At 41.3% G+C, this 23,426-nt stretch overlaps 1 protein-coding gene and 1 long non-coding RNA gene across 7 annotated transcripts in view; one reads left to right on the forward strand and one right to left on the reverse strand.

Moving 5' to 3' along the window:
* The window catches only part of PDE7B (phosphodiesterase 7B), a 181,084-nt gene that overhangs the window by 80,030 nt on the left and 77,628 nt on the right, over positions 1-23,426 (forward strand). Inside the window, exon 1 of one of the 4 annotated variants that reach the window (XM_040550490.1) lies at positions 15,126-15,453. The exons of the other annotated variants lie outside the window; for them this stretch is intronic. Within the exon in view, the coding sequence (XP_040406424.1) occupies positions 15,216-15,453 (238 nt within the window). The 5' untranslated portion in view covers positions 15,126-15,215. Of the gene's footprint in view, positions 1-15,125; positions 15,454-23,426 lie in introns of those variants that run through there. 4 annotated transcript variants of the gene reach the window in all.
* Positions 8,846-18,172, reverse strand: LOC121066809. 3 transcript variants are annotated; one of them, XR_005817969.1, is made up of 3 exons: positions 13,982-14,742; positions 12,101-12,658; positions 8,846-9,684 (listed from the first exon to the last, which is right to left on the reverse strand). It is a non-coding gene; the product is annotated as an uncharacterized LOC121066809 (long non-coding RNA). The 3 variants fall into 3 exon arrangements; XR_005817970.1 differs by lacking the exon at positions 8,846-9,684 and adding an exon at positions 16,298-18,172 and having other exon boundaries at positions 9,854-12,658; positions 13,982-14,078; XR_005817968.1 differs by lacking the exons at positions 8,846-9,684; positions 13,982-14,742 and adding an exon at positions 16,298-18,172 and having other exon boundaries at positions 9,854-12,658.

A 23,426-nucleotide genomic window follows, 5' to 3' on the forward strand; every position in this document is an offset into this window, starting at 1 on the left:
AGAATAAGAAAGGGTAATAAAAGAGTATATTAAGAATTTGAGGGGGCTCACATGTGAAGAATCAGACAACTGAGACATTTTTCACTTGTCTGCCCAAAATTTTCTTATGCCATTCTACTGAGGAGTTGTATTTAAAAACAGCACATCCTAATCATAGGGAAAAAAAAGAAAAAAAAAAAAAAGGAAGTTTAAAACACTTGATTGCAATGGGTGTCCAACCTTCAGTTTTTAAAAATGAGCACAGGTAATTCAGACAGAGGGAATTTCGTGTTGCCTCATATTTATGGTTTTAATTCTCAATGTCCTACAAGTGCACATGTAGGAGTGAGTGTTTTTTTGCCTTGTCTTTCTATGAGTGCACAACATACATACTGCATATACATGAGCATCAGTAAGGGGATATGTTTTCTAGAAAATATACAATGCTCATTGGGCAGTATTGAATGAATAAAAAACGAATAAATGAATGAAGAAAAATCACTAAATTAGACATGCCCTGTGAATGCAGAGACTATTCCACAATGTGGGAGGAATTAGTCCAGCCAAGAAATGTAATACTACATATTTAAGGAAATTTGGCTCTTTAAGGAATGATGATGCCTTTTACTCAGCTATTATACCTTTTTCAGCATAACTCATTCAGGCAATGATTTTATGATACCAATGTGTAACTCCTTAAAAAGATATCCTTCTTAGTCAGGTGATAACTATTAATTAGTTCCTGAAAATCAATTAATTTGGGTACTTCAGAGTGGGTTGTCTGGAATAGGGATACCCAAATCATCAGTCTTCTTAGAAATTTGCAGCTTCTATGTTTTAAAATCTATTATCTTATAATGAAAAGGGATTAAATACATTTACATGCTTTTTAATGTAGCACAACTGGAGGATTTCTATGTAAGCTCTCAGCAAAATTTAACAAATCGAAACAAATATCTTCTGTAATGTGGAAAATATTATACATGAATGCATGTAAATTGTTTATAGATATTGATAATGACAATTTTTCAAGTTCTATTACTGCACATTAGTATTGCCCAAGAATGAGCCACTGTTGCTGGCTGGAGCAGAATGATCACATACAGGAATTTCTGCCTCCCTACCTTAATGTTTTGCAGCTCTTCATACAGATTAGCTTATGCTGAAAAGTGTTTCAGCATTAGCTTTTCCCAGAGATGCACATCCTTTCACTCAGCAAACTGGCTTGCCTCAGCATCAGCAGCATTTCTTTTGGTAGTTAGCTAAGCACAAGGATCAGTTGCAGGTAATTTCAGTGCTGCAGCATGCAGTGCTGCTGATAGGCCAGGCAGGGTAGTTTCTGACAGCATGAGCGGGTCTGGCTTCCAGAGCATCTCTGCCTCCAGCCAGGCCTATGGTTTTGCTCAACACAGTATGAGCTGCAAGTGAGGGCTGTGGCTGCCTTTTCTAACAGCTTCTATTCAGTTGACCTATCAGTCATAATTGGGGCTGAAATAAAAGATGAAGTAGGTAAGCACTCTTCTCTATGGTAAATTAAGGGAAATGTCTTGTCACAAATAATACACAGGGCCCTCATTACTTGTCACTATTAAAGATTATTTTTAGAATTGGTCCTTAGCCCACTTCTCTGACCAAAATATTGCTTTGGTCACCATACTATTTTAAAATTTCCCTCAGAATAGAGCCAAGTTACATGGATAAAAATAGCCTTTGTATCCATCTCTTTTCAGTAGTGGCCACTCCTCAGCCATGGGTGGACAGCAGAGCTGGTAGCTACGACCTTAATTTGTAACAGTTTCCTCATCTAATAGGCCAGATATTATTGGCAAGACAACACAAAATAATAAAAGAGAAAAAGATGTTCAAGTGCAGAAGGGAAAAAAAAAAAAACAAAAAAATCTTTGAAATACTTCTTCAGAATAAAAGCAGCCATAGATGTTATTGACAAGTGTCAATAACAAGTGGACTGACACCTGGACATACCTAACACCTCTTGTACCTGCTGCTGTGGTTTTCAGCAGTGGTTGCAAGCACTCTGTCCCTGTCCACACCTGGCCCAGGAGAAGGCTACACACGTCTTGCAAGCTGAGACGCAGGCATGGAGGTCAGCTGGGGATATAGCACTTTCAAGGTCATGCAGAGCTGCCACTGCTACCTGTCATGACTCACAGGCATTGCAAAGTGATAAACTCCTACTCGGCTCCCTGAAGAAAACACCATCGTTTCTGAAGTGGGCTAACAGTGTTACATTTCAACATGCATTTGTTGTTTGTGCACTCCTGCCAATTACACTTAAACTCTAAGGGTGACCATATAGCTATAAATTACAATAGTTCAGAATAGCTGTTTGAAACCAGGTCCTTAAAAATATGTCAGCATCTAAGAGTTATAAGGCCTCTGTTACCAAGCTATGTTAAAGGTTTATTGTTCATAGCATATTTATGTTTGCTTTCTTCCTCTGAAGTAATACTACTCCCATGTTAACCATAAGAAAACAGTTACAGCTATACAACATGGTAGGTATAATTCTCTATAAGCTACCTAGTCCTGGTTTCCTAATCGGCCAACATTGTCCAGTGTAGCATGGTGCTTTTGCAGCTTATATCCATGGTCTTCTTCACAGAGAAATCAGGGCAAGAGAGAAGGGAGAAGTAGGCTCCAGATCTCATCCCAGCACTGAGCCATGTCACATCAAACCTGGAAGTTTGGAAGAAACCTCCTGAGTTTAGGCAGCTTAGATATAGCCAGAGGAATTTCTTAGGATCATGCAAGCAACATGTGACAGAGCAGGGAGTTAACTTGTATCTGCTCATTAAAGAAAAAAAAAACACTACTTGCTGAGGGGGTATGTAATGTGTGGCATATCTTTTGGATGCTCTTGTGCTGACATCTGTAGAGATGTAAGACCATTAGAAAAGCACATTTCTTTGTCTATTATTTCCCCATAGAGAATGTCTAAAGGAGAGGGAAAGGGAGTAAATGCCATTAATAAAATGAACCCCCATAAATAAGAGAAGTTATTGTGACAGCTGCTGAAAACAAGACTGTTTTAGTTATTCTCTTATGAATATTCATACAGCCATTATCACTGCTGTTTTCTAAAGCTTCGAAGTCTGAGTTTGTAGAATTTATACTTTCATAGAATCACAGAATCACATACTTGGGTTGGAAGGGTCCTTAAAGATCACCCAGTTGCAACCCCTCTGCCATGGGCAGGAATGCCACCAGCTAGCTCAGGTTGGTCAAGGCCCCATCCAGCCTGGCCTTGAACACCTCCAGGGATGGGGCATCCACAGCTTCTCTGGGCAGCCTGTGTCAGTGCCTCACCACCCTCTGAATAAAGAATTTCTTCCTTATATCTAAATCTCCCCTTTTTTAGTTTAAAACCATCTCTCCTTGTCCTGTCATTATCTGCCCAAGTAAAAAGATGTTCTCCATCTTCTTTTACAAGCCCCCTTTAAGTGGGCTTATAGGAACTGAAAGGCCACAATGAAGTCTCCCTGGAGCCTGTTGAACAGCCCCGGCTGAACAGCCCCGGCTCTCTCAGCCTTTTTTCCTAGGAGAGGTGCTCCAGAACCTCCGATCATTTATGTGGCCCTTATCTGGACCCACTCTGACATGTCCACATTCTTCTTATGCTGGGGTCCTCAGACCTGGATACATTACTCCAAGTGGGGCCTCATGAGGGCAGAGCAGAGGGGGACAATCACCTCCCTTGGCCTTTTGGACACTCCTCTGTTGATGCAGCCCAGGACACAGTTGGCCTTCTGGGTTACAAGCACTCTCTGCTGGCTCATGCTGAGCTTTTTGTCCACCAGAACCCCCAAGTTCTTCTCTTCAGGGCTGCTCTCAATGAGTTCTTCTCCCAGTCTGTGCTCATGTCTGGGATTGCCCCGACCCAGGTGCAGCACCTTGCACTTAGCCTTGTTGAACCTCATTAGGTTCACATGGGCCCATTTCTCAAGCTTGTCCAGGTCCCTTTGTATGGCATCCCTTCCTTCTGTTGTATTGACTGTACCACTCAGCTTGGTGTCATCTGCAGACTTGCACTCCATCCCCTTGTCTACGTCATTGATAAAGATATATAAACAGCACCTGTCCCAGAACAGACCCCGAGGGACACCACTTGTCACCAGCCTCCACCTGGACATAGAATCATTGACCACAACTCTCTGACTGTGGCCATCCAGACAATTCTTCATCCACTGAATGGTCCACCCTTCAAATCCATCTCTCTCCAGTTTGGAGATAAGGATGTCATGTGGGACAATGTCAAAGGTCTTACAGAAGTCCAAGTAGATGACATTATTTATTCTCCCCTTGTCAACTGATATAGTCACTCCATCAGAGAAGGCCACCAGATTGGTCAGGCAGGATTTGCCCTTGGTGAAGCCATGCTGGCTGTAGCAGATCACCTCCTTCTCTTACATGTGCCTTGACATTGCTTCTAGGAGGGTCTATTTCATGATCTTCCCAAGTACAGAGGTGAGACTCACTGGTCTGTAGTTCCCCGGGTTTTCCTTCCTACCCTTTTTAAAAATGGGAGTGATGCTTCCCTTTTTCCAGTCACCAGGGACTTCTCCTGACTGCCATGACTTTTCAAATGTTATGGAGAATGGCTTGGCTGTTCAGTTTCATCAGGTGGTCTCTTTTCAAGCAGTACCACTGATATGTTTAAGTAGATAACTTGCAAAGCTTCAAAGCTTTGGTGAGTCCGTTTTATTCAAAGAAATATTTAAATTTCTGAATGTTTATTACAATTTATCTTAGTATCTTGGAATTCAGACAGAAAACCTAAGATGAGGATTTTCTCATCAGATTCTTTTGCCTGGAAACAACTGAAGGGTAGCACTTTCCGGACTGTTCTCAGCCTTCCGCTTCTGATCTCCACAGAAACTGAGGATCACAGCTGTCTCCAATATTTATTTATTTAGAGAGCAACGGAACATTTTGAACCTCAAAACAAAAAGAAGGAAAGTTTGGTTGTTTGAATTTCTGCCAAAGATGTGATGAATTCTACTAAACAATTGTTAAACAGCAATTGTTATAATTTAGTGCATTTAGTCTGTGCCAAATGCTACTCCACTATGCATTATTGTAATTTAGGGTGCAAGCAGCCTACCCAAATAACAGCACAAAACTTGGCTGGTTAGATTATCCAGCTATTTGTGCAAGGCTCCTCTTTGACCCAGACAGAAGACACAAGCTTTGAGATACAGATATGAGTTTGGGTACTTTGAATTGTATCTTCAGTGACCATCCCATTCAAGATTTAAGTGGCCAAGCTGGGTATCTAAAGTTGTTGTTGTAAAAGTCTCCCTGTTTCCTACACTGAGCTTTGAATGAAAATTAGGACCTGTTTAAAACATCTAGTAAAATGAGGCTCTGACCACATAGACATCTGTTACCAAATTGATCTAATCCAAACTGATTTGCACACATACATATACACTGAGGTATATTGGCATTTAGTAATAACAAAACAAAACAAAACAAAAAAAAAAAAAAGCAATTAGGAAAGTTATACTTGTTTAATGTTGCAGGGAAATTATAAAAATAACTTAAAACTGATGTATATGTTAAATAAAACTTATATTTGCCTTTGAGATTTAAATTTATAATCTACTAAGAGTTTTCAATTAAACAAAAATAATTAACTGTAGTAGACAGATACAAATCACTGAATGTGGATAGTTCTCCTTTACCTTTCTTTCACTCCTGACCATTTACCTCTCCATAGTTTAAAACTGGTTCAACACGCAAAACTCTGCTGGTTCCTCTTACCACGGTACATCCCAAACCATTGGTCGCAGCCACAGGAAAAGGCATTAAATTCAGAGCTGTTAAATCTGTTTTTTTACCACTGTTGGATCAAAGTTATTTCAGAGCATTACAGAGATGCTATCAGATCTTCCTGTCTCTCTGTGCTCCATATAGCATACCTGCAAGCCACTGATCTCTTTACCCTGCATTAGCATTGTCCAGTGCTCACCATTACTTCCATATACTTTCAGATAGAAAATGTTCACGAAGATTATTAAAGCTAGCTGAAAATTTTTCAGTGGAGTAGTTTTGCATTAGAAAAAGCAGTGTTAGTTTTTTCAGGAAAAAAAAAAAATAACATTTTTTTCAGGGAGGAAAAGTTGCTTCTCATTTCTCATTTTGTTAAGAAAACAACTAGCACCACATTCTGACCTTTTCTGGTAATTTTTGTTCCCTATTGTTTTGTTAATTTATTTAGTCTTTAATATTCTAACATGTTTATTCAAATGTTATTCAAATACCAGGTTAAATGTTATCCAAATATCAGGTTATAGAATCTGTTATTCTAATGCAGTGTTTTAAAGCTATCTCAGCAGAATACCTGCTACATCAAAAGGAAAAAATACTTTCTCAGAAGTAATTTATTGAAAATTTTTAAATTCTGGCTGATGGACATTTGGTTTTAACTTCTAATTTCTAATAAAAAAGAAAATCTGGCATTTCCATGAAACAAATTCTGCTTTCCAACTTGCTACCATTAATACTGTTTTTATTATGTTAGCGATTGTATTCTGAACTAAGGAACTGTGTTTTTTAAATGAAAATATTAAGGAACCAGCAGGCAGTCCTAGATGAGCATGCACTTCTGTTTGCACTGTGTGACTAGAAAAGGAAGTACATGTTCATGCAAAAATGAGACTTAAATAAGTATTTCCTATTGGAGTTATACAAGCACATGTGATGGCATAGTTGGAATCCTGAGATTTAGCTATAAAAAAGCAGCTGATGCAGATGGCAAATCTCAGCAAAGGAGATGCAGTTCATTTTCCAATTCATTGGCATAGGAAACTAGTGGTTTAATAGGGTGATAGGCCAACTGATGTTTGATTTTTTTTCCACATAGTCACACAATCTGGTAAAAGTTACATCACTTCCTTGCATGCTAGCGCCACTAAATTGTTTCCTGTGCCAACGTTCCAACCAAGGCTGGAAATACCAGAGGATTTCTTTCCCTTTCTGAAAAGCCAAAGTTAATGGTGGTTGAAACCAGTTTCATCTGGTATTACTTCAACATTGATATTATATTTTAAAAAAACAGCAAAAACTATGTAATGGGTTTCATTGAAGTTCCTGATAAAAATAACAGAAATAATTTTACTTCAGTTATTTAATATATGCATAGTATTCCACTAAAAACAAGCCAACATTAGCAAGAAGATAAACTAGACCATCATTTAAACTTTTTTTATTTTTTTTAGTCTAGTTTTAGGACACAGTAACAAAGATTCTGTAAAATTTCCACTTCTCAAAATGCTCAGGTTTATGAATAGAGCTAAATGGAAAGTGAATACAGAACTGGGGAGTAGGGTTGTCCCTGGCTCCTTTGAGCACTGAAGTTTTCTTTCCTTGTCTAATGGAGATACACAGTCTTTCAGTAAACTGTTCTGAGTGCAATCAGTACCTTGCAGACTTCAAAAAGAGTGACATTTTGCTAAGTCCATGCTTATAGAGACAAGACACTGCCTATCATTCTAAGAATCTGAGCTTGGTTTCTGAATAAAGCATCTTCAAAGTGCAAAGGCGAGTAGCTGAAAATGCATGTGGGAAAACACTCTCACATTTAGCATTCTCTTTCCCCCAGAGACTGCTGAAAAGTTTACTGTTGTTCTTATTAGAGGTTTTCTGTCAGCAGAGGGCAAGCTAAAGAGAAAACCCAAAAGTCTTAAAATTCTGAGATGAAGTAACTGGCATGTCTTCCAATTGACTTGACATATGATATTGTGGACCTCAGAAAAATAGATCAAGCACAGGCAGATGTAGTCCATGGGCTGGAAAGTACTGAACAGATAGTTAAAGGGAAATGGAAATTTCTTCCTGATTCTCCCACCTGAAAACTTCTGAAATCACTTTTCTACTGATGGAAAGAGTTGTTTATGGATGTCAATATTGTGACCAAATCTTACATTTTGATGCCTTGCTAAGGTCTGGAAAAAAAAAATACATAGAGTACAGCATTTGCATGGCTGTCTTGTCAGAATAACCTGAATACTTTCTCCTTTTACCACAATTTTGATCAATCAGGCATTTTGTTCAAATAAAGTATCTTACAAGCACTGTGTATCTAGATATATATTCCTGTCATAAGAGCTGGGCAGAGCCCTACAAAATGATGTGTGATTGTCTGGACTGAAAAGAAAATTGTAGCAGATATCTTAGGAAACACTGGAAAACATTTGTGGTTTTACATATGGTCAGGATATCTTGGAAAGCATACTACAGCTGGAACTACATTACTGAGAGCAGCCTGCCCAAATAAGTCTGAGAGAAACAGATTTTCCAGAAAACCTCCCTTCCATCTGCAAACCTAGTGGATGCCTTTAACCAGTTATAGATACTACCTACTCAGTTTTTTCTTTCCGCAGCATCAAGACTACATTTGGAGTGAAAGCTCTAGTTAATAAAAAGAACCAACACCTGTTTGTGTGACTATTAATGGGGTTTGATAGCACAGTCATAAAAATGCCAGCACAGTTGTGACACCAGAGGTCCAAAGTTGCTAATACCAGTGGAGCTACATTTACACAAATGCATTTGTAAGAAACGCTAAGATCTTGATTACAGTAAATATGGCCTGATTTTGCAGTCAGGAGAATCTAGGTCAGAGGGAGCTTAGTTTATTCACTATTTTGTTTGTGCATCAGTTAGACCTTTCCCATGACTCCTCATCTGTATCTCCTCTCCATCCCTGCAGCAAATTGCACACACTGCTGTTATGCATGATGCAAGCAGGGAAAAGCTAAAAGGAAAAATTTAGTGATCAGATCTTGCAATATCTGATTTACAAGTGAAGAAGCAAGCCCTATTGTTCCTCTGCATTTATCACTTTATTTATGTCCCATTTTTTCTTACTGTAATATGCTTTCTTTGACAAAAAATATAAACTAGATAAAATAGATAATGAAGATTTTTTGGCTAATCGCTTTATTTTCATAATGGCAAAAGACAAGAAAAGACAAAATCATAGTTGCTAGTGTTTTCCATATACCATAAAGGGCAAGGACACGATAGGCTATACAGCCACTAATACAATCTCATTAAGGTAATAAGCGAAAGAAGAAATATTGCAAATGTGACACATCTCTCATCTTTCACATTGCTGCCATAATTTTTAGATACTTATCTTCTACTTGGGAAAATATGTATGCACATGCTCAGCTTTAAAGGCAGCAGTAATCCTTTTGAATTCATTGAGACTGTTCAATATTAGTTACGTATTTAAGTGATACGCATCTCTCATCTGGTTAGTCCCCTTTTCTACTCAGTCTTTTTTTAAACTGTTCGCAAAAAGGAATCCTGCAGGATGCTGTAGTTACTACTGTTATAGGACTATTAGAAAGATAAATAGCATTTCCACTATCCCATGTAATAAGTTATTATTTTAAGCCTACCTGAATTCTACCTACATTTTCAACTAGATGCGGCTTTCTGAGCCTCCCACTCCAATACCCTTGTTGATTATTAAGTATCCAATGCAAAACCATTACAACGATCACTGCATAAGAGCTTTCTTTGGGGATGGCAACGAGTTTTTTCTTAAACCTCTTGGCTTGCCTTGGCTCAGGTAAATCTTGCTTGTGTGTCAGAATTCATGGAGGACATGGAGTCTGTCAGATACATCGGGCAATACAATTAAACGTAGTGCTGGCAATTTCCTTATTCCTCCTTAAAAAAAAAAAAAAAAAAAAAAAAAAAAGAGTAAATGAAGATCAGCAGCTTATTTTCATTGTTTTCTTATAACTGTTTATAGGTGATGTGACTCTATTATCTCTTATGTCTGTTATTTCCTTTAAAGCCCCATAGAACCATAGAATGTGGGAGATTTGAAGCATCATAGTTAATATGCTGAACTTTTAATTCTCCAAAGTAGGCAATGGAAAAATTACACAACCTCACTGTTTCCAATTAGTTATGGACTTCTGTTTATTCCTTTACCACAAACATTTTTGCTTAGTTAGTAGTACAAATTGTTAATCATAAAAATGTGCTATCTCACATGTGCTAAGAATGAAAAAGGAATTGATTCCTTGCCCTACAGAACTCAAGTGATCCTCACTCTTCCTTTTCCAGAACCTTTTCCCAAGGAGTCTGATCAAGTATCCGCAATAACCATAAGATCACCATGAACCTATAGTGCTGACTGTGTTTAACATTTCCCAGTAGGTGAGGCTCTCAAGGAGTGGTGCTGCATCCAGCTCAGGCAATAATAAACAGTGCGTCCTACCATTCCATTAGAAATTCATCTCACTACCCTTAACAGTGGGTTGGTAGCAGATAAACAAAATCTCCTACTATGTACCTTGAGTACGCATAAAAATATGTAAGTACATTGTTAAGAATTCATAATAAAAGTAATATATTAAAATTACGTTAGGGTTGGGGGAAAAAGTTCTGATGCAGGGCTTAGAGAACTTAGCATGTCCAGACTGGAGCAAAGACATAGTAACTGTCTTCAAATAAATACAAAAATATTCATATATAATAAGGTACCAGTAATAACAGAGGGAGGTAGCTAAGAGCAATTGTTTTTTATTAATAAGAATAAAATTAAAATTATAAACATCTGGAATGAGACAAATGTGGGGTAAAGAATAAGACAATTATACTAAGATTTTTAAAGCAATGAAGAAGCAGGAGCTCATTTTTAAAGCAGGAGGTCATTAGAAAAATTTGTGTAAGCTCTGCACAGCTCTGCCTGCTTATGTTTGCTCTGTCATAATCTCCAATCCTCTCCAGCATTCTTTTCCCTTGTCTTTTCTGAATGTTATTTGGTCACACTCTTATGTTCTCTATTTATGCTGCCCTACAAAAGTGCAGCACTTTTTTTTTCCTTTATGTGTTACAATGACATCTCACCATTTGAAATATTTTAATTTATTAAACTCACATCACACCCCTGAAGCCTTCTAAAGTTTGATGCCATTGATGGTATCATCACTTGGTTCTGACCCTAGGCAAATGCCTGTCCTATTGTCTCTGTATGAATCTGTGACCCCAAGGACAGAGGCAAAGGCATAGTTTTCATAAGCGACTACTAACTTAAGACGATTCTGCTAATGAGTGCCATCTAAAGACACATACTTTACACTTTCTAAAAATCACTATCATAAGATCTTTGAAACTGGTCTCTAAATTTGGAGTACTTAATATTTACTAATCACTTTTGAAAAAATTGGCAGTCTGTTTTTCCATTATTTTTAATAATGTACTGTATAAATGGACAACATCAGATCTTTTCAGGTATCTAGTTGGGAATGCACTAATGTAAGTTGTGACACAAAGCTGATAGACAATTTCTTCTAGTGATGAATCTGCTATGCTAACAATTTGTGTTTTTCAAACATTGGCTCTCAGATAGAAGTGACAGGAAAACCAGAATATAGCTTCTCCTTTACATTGCTCTTTTAATACAGAAAGGCACAGATGCCTCTACTCTAAGGAAGCTGTCAGCAAGGTTGTAGACTGGAGGTCCCAGCATCACTGACAGTACTGGCAAGCAGGAGGAGGTCACTGCTGGGCAGTGAAGCTTGGGGAGGGAAGCAAAAGGAAAAGGCTGGGGGGCTAGAGGGGAGAATCAAGGATCTTTCTTCAACATTCTTTTTTTACAGCTTTTGTGTGTCTGGCCTGATTTGTTGTGGGAGAGCTGCTGGAGACAGTGTATTTGGCACAGGCCAGGGTAGCTCAAAGCCAAAAGGATGGTGCTATTTCCAGTTTAAACCATGGCTTTTCTTTTCTTTTTTTTTTCCTCTTTCCCACTCCCTCCTTTTTCTTTGAAGAAGGGAAGAGAAAAAAGGGGAAGAAAGGGACTTGCAATGAAAACCAGAGCAGTGGGCTAACGAAGGCCCTGCAGGCTTCAGTAGACTGGAAAGATACACAAGGCACTTCCTCTACCATCTGGCATGCACTTCTGCTGCTGCTGCTGCTCTTGGTACATAGCTTTGGAGTGAATAAGCAAACAAGTAAAACTTTTTAAGACACACCAATTATGAAACACCAGCTATTAATCTGCCAGCTTACTCCCTTCCCTTTTTTCCTGCCGCAATATTCCTTTCCTCAAGTCTTTTCCAGTTCTCATGTCTACCTGTGAAAATAAGCACTGCTTTGTCAGGTTTTCAGAGCTGACTCCAATCGCCTGTCCATTGGCACTGCTCCTCAGGAGGAACAAGGCCCAGAGCCAATATATTTATACTACCGTTTTTATCACTCGTGCTTCTTTGACTCAAGAAATGCAGTTAGCAGCAATGAAGTGATCCATCTCTGTTCAGAGATTTCCTTCCAATTTTGCTGGAGTTGAGAAGGCAAAAGAGAAGTTTTAGGTGAGCTAACCTTGTTCAAGGACTGCTTAAAATACAGTCACAAATGGCTGGGTACACTTCTGTGTAGGAGTATGTTATGTTTTAATTCTGATGGTTTTTCCCAAGTGCAGTGAGAAGTGTTATGTCGAGGCCACATCTTCAAGTTGCATAAATCATTACAGCACAGCTGAAGTCAGAGAAACACAGAACCTGCAAATTCTGATGATTTTGTCTCTTGAAAGTCTCTGAAAGTGATGCTACAGCTGATTTTTGATACCATAAACTTCATAATCATATATAGATCTTTCAGGCTTTCTTGTAAGTAGCGCTGATCTGGCTCCACTCTTACCACACACACAGAAAAAAAAAAAGAAAAAAAAAAAAGAAAAAAGAAAATTCACTTAATCACAGCAGAAATCTTAGATGAGTTAAGGATAATTAATCATTGGATCTTGTACAATTTCAAAGCACAAGTTCAGTAAGAATCAGATGTATTAATTTACAGGTAGACTCATTAATGCCGGACATTTTTTACACAACTTATTTCTTTTATTTGCAACTGCTGATCCTTAAACTGACCAGAAAGCAGGAAGAAAGAAACTACAAGCTATCTAGAGCAGTCACTCTTATTTGACACTATTTGACATCCCCAGAAAAAAAAAAAGACACCATCTGCTACATTTATTACGCAGTTTCTTGAAATAATAAATCTATAACAACAGATCATGTTTTCACTTTGTTTTTTGACTGGCCTCCTGCTTTGCATCTGTAGACTGTAAATGAAAAAAAAGCCTCAACAATTGACTCTTCAGTTCTGACTGCCTGAACATATCCACAAGGCAGGTATGTGTTCAAGTGACCCAACTACAGTCAACACAAAACTTTTCACAATTTTAAGGATATAAAAAGATAGTGTAGATTTTAAAAACTCAGAAGATTACTTATTGCTACAGTCTGGAGATTTGGTGGTTAAGTGTGGTTAAGCACCTAAACGTTCAGATATTCATCTAAACATTGGGCTGGGCATGTGTCTGTGAATACATTCTCTTCCAAGATATCTGGTATTTTTTGCATGCAGTCAAGCTGGAAATGCCACAAGGATAGCCTTTCTTTCACGGTATTCTGGCACTTCTGGCACTTCTGCTTCTGTCCCAGCAGGGAGTAGGAAGTGCAGAGGTAAACAAAGATGAAAAACAATAACTGGAAAAAAAAAAAGTTAATGTAACTTCTTGTACTTCAAAACCAAAATAAAGTAGTTTGGGGATGAGGTCTAACTTGCTCAGTAGGCGAGTCTGTCTTCAAGCAATTTGTACTTCAGTTGCCTAGTTTATCCCTAACAGAAACAATATTGCTTTAAAAAGTAATTGCACAACATGTACTAATATGAAAAAAATAATATATCCTAATAAGCCATATAACATAAAAACAGTAAAATTTGACTTTTCACAAGATTATAACCATACACTGTATGAATGTTTATGCTTCTGCTACTGTATTGTGTATCATCTATTTGTTTTCTTTGTTCTTAACCCCTTTGTTCCAAGAGTCAGGATATCCTGACGCTAAGGACTCCGCAAAATAACAGTACAACAATGGTATAATTCTTTGGAAGCACTTCACGATTTTCAAGACAGAGTCAACTGAAAGTGTGGTACGCTAGCACTTACAGCACTGCAGCCTACAGTCAAAATAAGGCTGGTTTTTGGAAAACAGTAGAGTTGCCAGTTTGAGGTGGGAACATTCAGATAAGTGTGGCAGACGGTCCTAGAGCAGAGGAAACATCACGTTGCATGCAAGGAAATATTATAACGTCCACTAAAATGCAGTTAGGTCTTCTGTGATTTTACTGAAAGCTAAGCGCAGGTTCAAGAGACCACCGTTCCTGTAGGGAGTAATGGCTCGGGGACAGACCAGTACCAACAGCAACAGTTTGTGTAAAGGCAAAATAAAACTTCTGAAAAGAGTGAGGCACCTCGGGGTCCTGGGTGGCTGTGGTGCTGGCCAAAGGCAGCGGCCACGCTGAGGCAGGTGCTGGCCGGGCCCTGCTCAGCCCTGGCATGCCAGCCACCTCATTTCTGTAGGAGACAGAGCGCTCACCCAAGCCTTTTACCTTGTTGTTAAAGACCTGGGGTGAATAATTGTCTTCTCATTGGAGCCTGCGAGTGACCACGGCCACCGGGCAGTGGCCTAATGCGAACCCACTCAGGTGGCACTTGCCGCCAAAGTAACGGGGAGACCCCTACACACACACATACACACACACTCCCGCTTTTCGGTAACGGCCCGCCACCCCGCTGCCTTCCCCCGCTCTCCTTTTTGCCCCCTTTCCCCCGGGGCCGGGCTCTGCCAGCAGGGCCGCCCCGCTCGTCGCCGCTCAGCTGCCCGGTCCGGGACGCGAACCCGTGATCCCGCGTGCTACGCTCGGGAGGCCCAAACCCGCCCGGGCCCCGCAGCCGGCGGCGCGGAGGAGCCCTCACGGCAGCGCCGCGGAGCCCGAGGGGCGACCGCCCGGCCCCGGCCCCGGCCGCTCGGGGCTTGATCCGCGCTACGCCAGCCCCCGCCGGCAGCAGGGGCCGGAGCCCCCGCCCCCGCCGCGGGGCTCGGCGCTGCGCGGCGCCGGCATGAGCCGCGGCTCCGCGCCTGCCCGGCAGCCGCTTCGCCTGGCGGCGGGCTGAGGGCGCGCACGGGGCGGCCACAGCAGCGCGGCCGGGGCCGGGGACCCGGGGTCCCGGGGAGCCGCGGGGCCGGGGCCGGGGCCGGGGCCGGGCGGCAGCGGGGCGCGCCCCCTGCGCGGGGCGGCGGCGGTGGGCGGCCGGGCGCCCCCGCCCCGCTCTGGATGCCCATCGCGGCTGCTCGGGCCGGGGGGTGGCTGCGGCTCCCCGGCGGGGGGCGCGGGGCAGGATGCCGGTGCTGGAGCGCTTCTTCCCCGCGGCAGAGCCGGGCAGGAGGAGGAGGACGGGGGAAGAGCCGATGCCCTTTCCCATGGGCAGCCTGCCCGGTTATCAGCAGGGGACCCTGGCCTGGGACTTGCCCGAGATGATCAGGATGGTAAAGCTCGTTTGGAAATCCAAGGGGGAGCTGCGCGGGGCGAAGCACAGAGGGGTGCTGGAGAGCGACGATGCCCTGGGCGGCTCGGCAGGTAGGTCTCCCTCGCCCCCCTGCAAGGGGGCGCCGGGGTGGCGGGGAGCCGGCCCCGTCCCGCCGTGGGGCAGAGCCCCCGGGGCGGCTGGAGGGGGCTTAGGAGCGTGCTGCTGGCGGCTGCCTTCCCCCCGGCCCGGGGATGGGTGCCGCGGGGGGATGGATGCCACGGGGGGGTGGATGCCACCGCCGCGCTCGCCGCTGCCGGAGCGAGGGCGGCCGCAGCCTCCGTGCGCCCGGGCTTCCCCGGCGCTGCCGCCTCGGCCTCGCCTCCCCACGCCGAGCTCCGGGCGTGCGGGACTCGTTTCACGCGAGGCTCCCTCCCCCGGGGGCTTCCCGGCACGGTGCCCTCCGCCAAGCTGCGCGGCAGCCCCGTGTCACCGCCGGGTCTCGGGGTGACCCCGCGCCGTGCCGCTGCCTTCCCTTCACCGCGATGTGCTGCTGGCCGAAGGGCATGTGCGCCTCTAACTGCCTGAACCTCGTGTGTCGGATTTTCTCTTAACGCGGGAGCCATATGGCAGCGTATCAAATGCTTTACTGAAGTCCTGATCAGACTTCTTGCCTTTGCACTGGGTACGAACGAGCTGTCATGTTAGCCTGGCGCCTCTTACTTCCAATTAGCTGATGCTCTGTCTTTCCCCATGCCCTACTACATCTCTTGCGGTTCAAAACCTCTTGCCTTCTATTGAAGTCCGGCTCAGAAGCCTACGACTGTCTCAGCGTCAGTTGATATTTCTTTTATCCTCCTGTCATCACGCCACCTTGACTTAATAGGCCTGCTGAAAGTTTGTGGCTTGTGCCTTCCGAACTCTGGATTCTCTTATCTCTGCAACCTGGTCACCGACCTCTTCCGGCGCCTTCAGTCTTCAAAGATCACGTCTTCATCTTCCTTTGCTGCTCCACTTAGTGAGACCTTTATCTTACAGTATTTCATACCAGAATAATTTAATTTCTTACATACAATAACATCACTGCAGATATTTCAAAGTGCTTGTGTATATGTGTGTGTGTATCTATCGTGTGTGCATGTAACTCTGCTTACAGACTTGAAAAGTAAACCTGTGTCTGTGCATCGCTTTCGGCCAAGGTCGGCCAGTTGGTCATTGTATGTTCATTATTTTACATGTTTGCAGGTAAACTAAGAAATGCATGGTTCACTTCTATTCTGCAAAAGGGAAGAAAAGTTTTCAGGCTCCAAGGAAAATCCTTGGAGAGAAGGAAAAACCTGCCTCCCTACTGTTTGGGAATCACTTTGGTTTAAAAGAATAACAAGTGAGATTGTTGTGGATAAAGCAAGGGGAGGTCAAATTGCTCTTTAAGACTTGGAGCAAATCAGCTGGGAATGTTAAGCAGCCAGCCAGGGAGATTGAGGTTTATGTGGTGAATGGTGAGCGTTCAGAGATGGACCCTAATCAAACAGAAGTTGAGAAATGCTGCATTGGTTGCACCTCATGTATGAGTAATAGTGGTTTTTCAGTATGCTTGTGTTATATCTAGTGAAATTAATTTCATTAGGTAACAAATGAGATTCGCCTTCAGATTCCTGGAGGCAACTAAAAATGTGCATGAATGTACAGAGACAGATTATTCCACTAGCAGGATATGAGTAACTTGCATTTACTCAAGTGGCTATTACTCGTATCCTGTGAAGGGACAGTCTTCTTCATGGTGCCAGATCCGATTTCATAACCTCGGTTGACTTGCAGCACTACAAATCAGAGCAGAAGATGACTGTAGCCCTCAACACTTTAAATACGAATCATCAGACAGTTTGAGTGAACCAGACCTGGGTTGCTGGTTTTTCCTCCTCGGCAACAGTCATCCTAGTAGTTTTCCCTCTTGTGGTTTCATTTTAGTCACTTTAAGTACACTGGAGTACGTGGGAAAACCAGTAAATGCTGAAATCCCATGTACTTAAGTAAGTGCAAAATCAAAGATTGTAGCAATGGGGAAAAAAATCATTTGGAAGGATCAGTAGTTTGAGGTGCTTGGCTTGGTGGGTGTTTTGTATGCGTTAAGCTCCTTAAAAAAAACAAACCTATGTAACTTGCATCTTATAAAAAGGTACTGCTTCAGTAGGAGATCAGGTTTTCTTCAGGTGAAGCTAAAGCAAATAACTTCTGCTTGAGGTACTGCTAGTTAGGCAAATAAAGGTTGATTGTTCAGCAGTAGAGTTCACAGCACTTTCCACATCAAGGGCTTTTTCATTTAAGTTTGTAAGTGTTCATGTGATAACTCATGTTCTGTTATCACATGCTCATGAAACTATTTTGCTTACAGTAGAGGAGAAGGAAATAGATATGGATTCTGCAAGGAAACTCTCAGGATTTCTGCCTTGCTTGATCATGTTAATAGAGATTCTTCAATCTTAGCAAAGCAAATTCCTTTGACCTAGCCTGAGTGATTGGACCTGGCTTTGGGCTGGCATTTCAGAAAGGAACAACCTTCTTAACCATAGGTAGTGAGGGGGAAGGAGAGCTATATCTGGATGTGATATCAGTTCTGTGGATGGCAATGTCTTGGGGACCCATATAGCTTTATATCATACCACATTCCTATTTCCTGAGGTAGCTATTACAGATCAGAGCTATCTGTGGGTCCTGGGCTCTCAAATTCAAGAACTGTATCTGGGTCCTTCATCTTGTTCAGAACTAAGAATAAGGTACTGAATGTCCCTGCAAAAAAAGTCTATGCAGTACATCATGCAGCTTATGGTTGGGATGAACGAAGAACCCAGATCTCAGAGAGACTGACTGCCTGGGTTTTCTGGTCTTCTTTCTTTTTTCTCTTCCAAAGCAGTAAAATTCACATCTTGAGCCCTCTCTTATTGCTGCATTGCTTTTTAAAGTTAGTGTCAATTAAGACTGCAGACCTCTCTCCTGCTCCTGGCCTGCTGTTGCTTAGTAACTCTTTTCTTTCCCCGTTTCAATCCCTGACCAAATCAGTACGAAAGTGTGGTTTGGTGAGGACTCTCTTCAGCTGTGCCACAAGCCATTTAACATTCCCAAATTGGACATGTGATAGTAAGAAAGTGCAATAATGGAACATAATTAATTTGAAATGCATCGGGTGGGAAATGGGTATAATTTGCTGTCATTCCTTGCAGTGCTTCAAAGATTATTTGCAAACCAATGCTTTTTACCTGTACATATATATATATATATATATATATAAAATATATATATATATATATATATAAAGTCTTGATACTCTTACAACTGAATTATTTAAATATTTCTGCACTGAAACCATGTTGATGCCTAGGAGGGAAATATGTTCTGTTTATGACCCTAACTTTCTTATCACCCTCTGTTACAGTTCAGCCACAACTTTGCAGATTAAACAAACCTGATCAAGGAACAGGTATAGCTCTGCCTGTAAGACTCTTCCTCATGAAACCTCACAACCTGTTAGATTTACAGCGATCATCCCAGATAACTCCTGTGAGACTTTCTGTACTGTTAGAGCCTTGCACATGTGCAGACTTGCAAGGCTTTCAGAGAAAGTACCATGGTAGTTAGAATTACTGAGGCCATTTGAGACACTGATCTCTGTGGGTTTTTGAAATAACTCTGAATGTTTTTTTCCACCTATCTCTCTCTGTCTGTAGATGTTTTCTCAGAAATGTAGGTTCTGATTCATGCATGCATCACACTCATTGTTAACTGATGAGTCCCTTTGCCATGAGGAGGAAAAACAAGCAGTATCACACATCAGTCCTATCACAGTTTGCTGCTGGGAAAATTTCCCCCAGTTATTGGTGTGTCCGTTTACTACCCCTCTTCAATCAACTGCCTTCTTCCCTACTCAGCAATTTATTTGAACTTCTTGCCATCGTCCTAACTTTACTGCACAACAGGCCTTGCTCTTTCAGATCTTATAGCTGTTTGCTGAGCAACCCTGTGATACACCTGCTAGAGAGGTCAGAGTTAAATCGTGTGTGCTTCTTCAGTGACTGCTCTAAGGACTTCCCTAAGGTTATTCACAAGACCTCCCAAAGACTTAGTTCTTCCATGATAACCAAAGAAACCTGCCTTCCGCTTCATTTTTCTTTTGTGGTGAACAACTCTTAATCATGCAGTGCATGTTAAAATAAACTTCATGCTTCCCCATCCTGTCATTACTTGCTGAATCATTTTTAGTAGTGACGTCTTGAAGCTCATGCATGCTTTTATAGTCCCATTGCAATAATTAATAACCATAAAATGATTAAAATCTGAATCATTTTATGCCAAATAACGGGTTAACTTGGAAAGTTCATCATTTTGTGTAGTTGCTGTTGAGCATGTAAGTTCCACAGATGTAGATCCCAGCAATAAATAAAGCACAAAAGCTATCAAATGGCATTGTCTCAGCATCTGACCAGTTTCTTGTGTTGTTCCTTAGATTGAAAACAACTTTGTGTCCCACTGAGAGATGCACAGCAGGCAGAAGGGCTGCTTGCAATGTCTTTCTGAAGTTAGGTTTTCTTTTCTTTTTTTTTTTTTTTTTTTTTTTTAAAGGCTTACGTTGAGACTTGTTAAATCCATTACACTTAGTAGGGACGAAGAATGTGAATTTGATGGAATCAAGGCTACCTGTGGCAACCTTGTTTGCTCTCCAGCTGTTGTGTTGAAATTCCAGCACCCAAGAACAGAAAATGTGCTCTTCTGTATTCTCGTGTAGAGCTGGTTAAATCAGTGGAACAGTGCATGGTGGTCTCACTAAGAACAGTGAAATTAGGTTGTATGTGGTATCGCTATCATGTCATGTGTATTTAGACCAAGTGATAAAAGACTTCAAATTCCGAGCACATCAGTAGGTAGTGCTGCTCAAACATAACTCTTCAGTTTACTGGCTGAACACAGGTCAGTAATATACATAATTTGCACTTATTTTTGTCCAAAATGCTGTGCTAATTAGAGAATTGTCTTCAAAGATCACAAAGAAATCCTTTTGAGACATTAAATCATGGTCACTGTTTGAATTCTGGCCCTTTTTTAGCACCTATCTTAGGAGTATTTTAAAAATGCTGTTTAGAATGAAAAGTTGAACTGATAAAAGACTTTGGTTTTGCATATGTCAAAATGAGTTGATATGTTTTCCAGCCAAGCTCTGGATTTGTTTTGGAGGTGAAACTTTTCACTGAACTCTACCTTTAAGGGCTTTTTAAGGATTCTTTCCTACTTAATTGTTATGTAAATTTTCTGTTGTGGATTTGTTTGTGTTTGGGGATATTTGGAAATAAGTGCTAGACCTAAAGTAAACAGAGAAGAAATAATCTAAAAATCTCAACAATTTCTGAATGGTCTTTCACTTTGGCCTTGCTGGCAAAATTTTTGTTTGCTTTATTGTGAATGTCGGAAAACAAAATTTGTTTGCAGAAATACTTGGAAAAGCTCTTCAAGCAGCTGTTCAGCTATGTACATCCACAACAGAAGGAAGAAGATTACAGTATATAGTTAAAGTTAGCAGATAAAATGTAATTGCCCAAGTTGGACGTTGGCCAGCATGCAGAAGGTAATGCTGCCGGTGTGCTGGGAAAGTGACAGAGTTTTTATTGATATGTCAACTGGAAACAAAGAAGCAGTCTGCTGAAAACTATAAACACAAATAGAGCAAATTCCAGCCAGTTTTAAAATGGTGGGGAAATCTGTTGCTGTCAGTGAAGCTGTGCTAAATATCGGAAGCCAAAAGTGGGGCTTTATATATAAAAAGTATTTCAAAAGGAAAAGCTGCTGCACTGTAATGCAAACATGCTTTGGGATTTTTTATTTTTGTCTGCTTCTTTGTTTCACTCTTTTATCTTTGGTAAATTAACTCTTGAGTGCTTTATATGATATGAAGAATTAAACTGATAAATGGCTACCAATAGAAAGCAGCAGTGATATTAGCCATGCCTGGCTAGTGGTGATAATTTTCTGATTGCTTAAATGTCACGAGAGAAACATTTAAAATGCATTGTGGGAGCCTTGGTACTGCATCTAGCTTCCAGTGCTTCTAAGACAGGAGTAGAGCATTGTGTGCAATGTTTGCTATTTTAGCTCTGCTTCATAATAAACTTACAGCTTGTGGTCTATCGTATTTCTTAAAACATGCATCCCAAACAGCTTTCTGTAGTCCTGCTTCAGGAAGTGCGAGTTTGACTTTCTTGGCAGGACAAGGAAACGGGTGCCCATTTCATCATTTTCTCCACTATTAACTATTATGATTTCCTTCCCAGAGGTCTGCCCTCAGAATGTCCTAAAACATGTTATTTATGATTGCTAACATGATGCTTTGCTGCTGTCAGATTTCTAAGGGATGTCTTCCCAAATGGACAAACTTGGCTGAATCAGAGTTGTACTGCAGGAGCAGTGCAAGCTTTAGGTACACTGACAAAATTCACCTGACCTCAGGCTGTTTCTTCGCAGCAATTATGCACCCAGTTTGGGCTGTGATGCTGTAAAATATGCTAGTCCTGCTGTCTTCTCAGTCTGGACTAGAAAGTGTAAATACGTAAAAGAAACCCTCTTGAGACTTCCAGCTTGAAACATGCCTTGACATTTGTTAAAAACTATTTAAAGTCCTATCATTTTTCTAAAAAGAGCATTTAAGCCTGGTTAATCATGGGATAAATTACAGTAACTTCTGAAGTACTTTTCTAGTTCTTGGTGTAAACTTGCAAATGCAAGACAAAAATGTCTCAGCTCTTCATTTTTTTCCTCAGCTTGCAACACATTATTTCTTCTATCACTGTTATGGCTACAAACAAACAAACTCTGCATGACAGAAGGAATAAACCCTTTTTATTAACCTCCTGGATAAAACATTCTTTCTGCTCTTCCATGGAGAGCCAGCTATGTTTTTCCTTCTCTCCTCCTTATATTACCATAAGATCATACAAGTTCCTTGTCTTAACCTGTCAGCTTCTAGAAGGAGATGTTGTGCCGTGAAAGTTCCCAATGCTGCAAAGCTGAACATAGTTTGGTGTCAGGTGTATACAAAGAGGAAGTTCAAATGCAACAAGGGTTTAGCAGGCTCATCATCAGTAGTATTGCTCTCAGATCCGTACATTATTACAGTAGCAGTTGACAAAGTCCTTCCACTGCTCTTTCAATAGAATATCCTGAAATGCAGGTATCCTCCAAAGTTCTCTCAGCAAATGAAACCTTTGAAATCGGTTAGCAGAGGCTGCTGGCATTCCCTGTGAGTGCTCCGCGGTCCAGGAAAATGAGGACATGGTTCAGCTTTCTCAGACACCAGGGAGAGCCTTTGCACAGAAGCCCATGAGTTTTGCTCTACACCAAGATGTTCAGTAGCATGAAGCCTGCAGAAGGTGTGTTTTTAAGCATCTCTGTATGGACAGGGGACCTTTTGGAGAAACTGCTGTAAACTTCCCCAGCTGTGATCCTTTCTGAAAGGGAAGTGTGTAAAGTTCTGTTTCCCTTGGGAGAACATGAAATTCTTTCCTGTTTCCATAGCCAGCTCCGGCTCGTGCAGAGGCAGTACCCTTCGTATACTGTTAATCTCAGTGTTCTCCTACTATCCCTGACATAACACAAGGGCAAAGCATTACCTCTAAGGCCTACTTAAAAGATTCTCTGTGCAGGTGCAGTTAAAGATGCAGCAGTATCCTGGAGGGTTTTGAGAACATTCTGTACTGTGACGGGCACTGTTTCATTCCCAGTTGCTTAAGCACTGTCTTGGGATTGAACGTTTTCTTTTTAGCTGCTGGAATTACAAATCAGCCAGAATAACTCTAAACTAAGTATGACATGGTAGTGTTTTAACATTGCTCTTGAAAATTAAGTTGTAAAGTAGGTTCATCTAAGTAGAAGGAATTAGTTTTAAGCTCGGTGGAGCTATATACCAAAATCATCAAAAATAGTGTGCTACACAAATGTGCCATGTAAGTATTCGATTAAAAAGTAAGCAGAATAACTGGAAAATGCAGGCAGAGAATAATTCTTAAATTATCAAAACTTTGACAGGTGCAGAAAAACTGGAGTACAC

This window comes from Cygnus olor, chromosome 3 (genome assembly GCF_009769625.2).
Source record: "Cygnus olor isolate bCygOlo1 chromosome 3, bCygOlo1.pri.v2, whole genome shotgun sequence".
NCBI lineage: Eukaryota > Metazoa > Chordata > Aves > Anseriformes > Anatidae > Cygnus > Cygnus olor.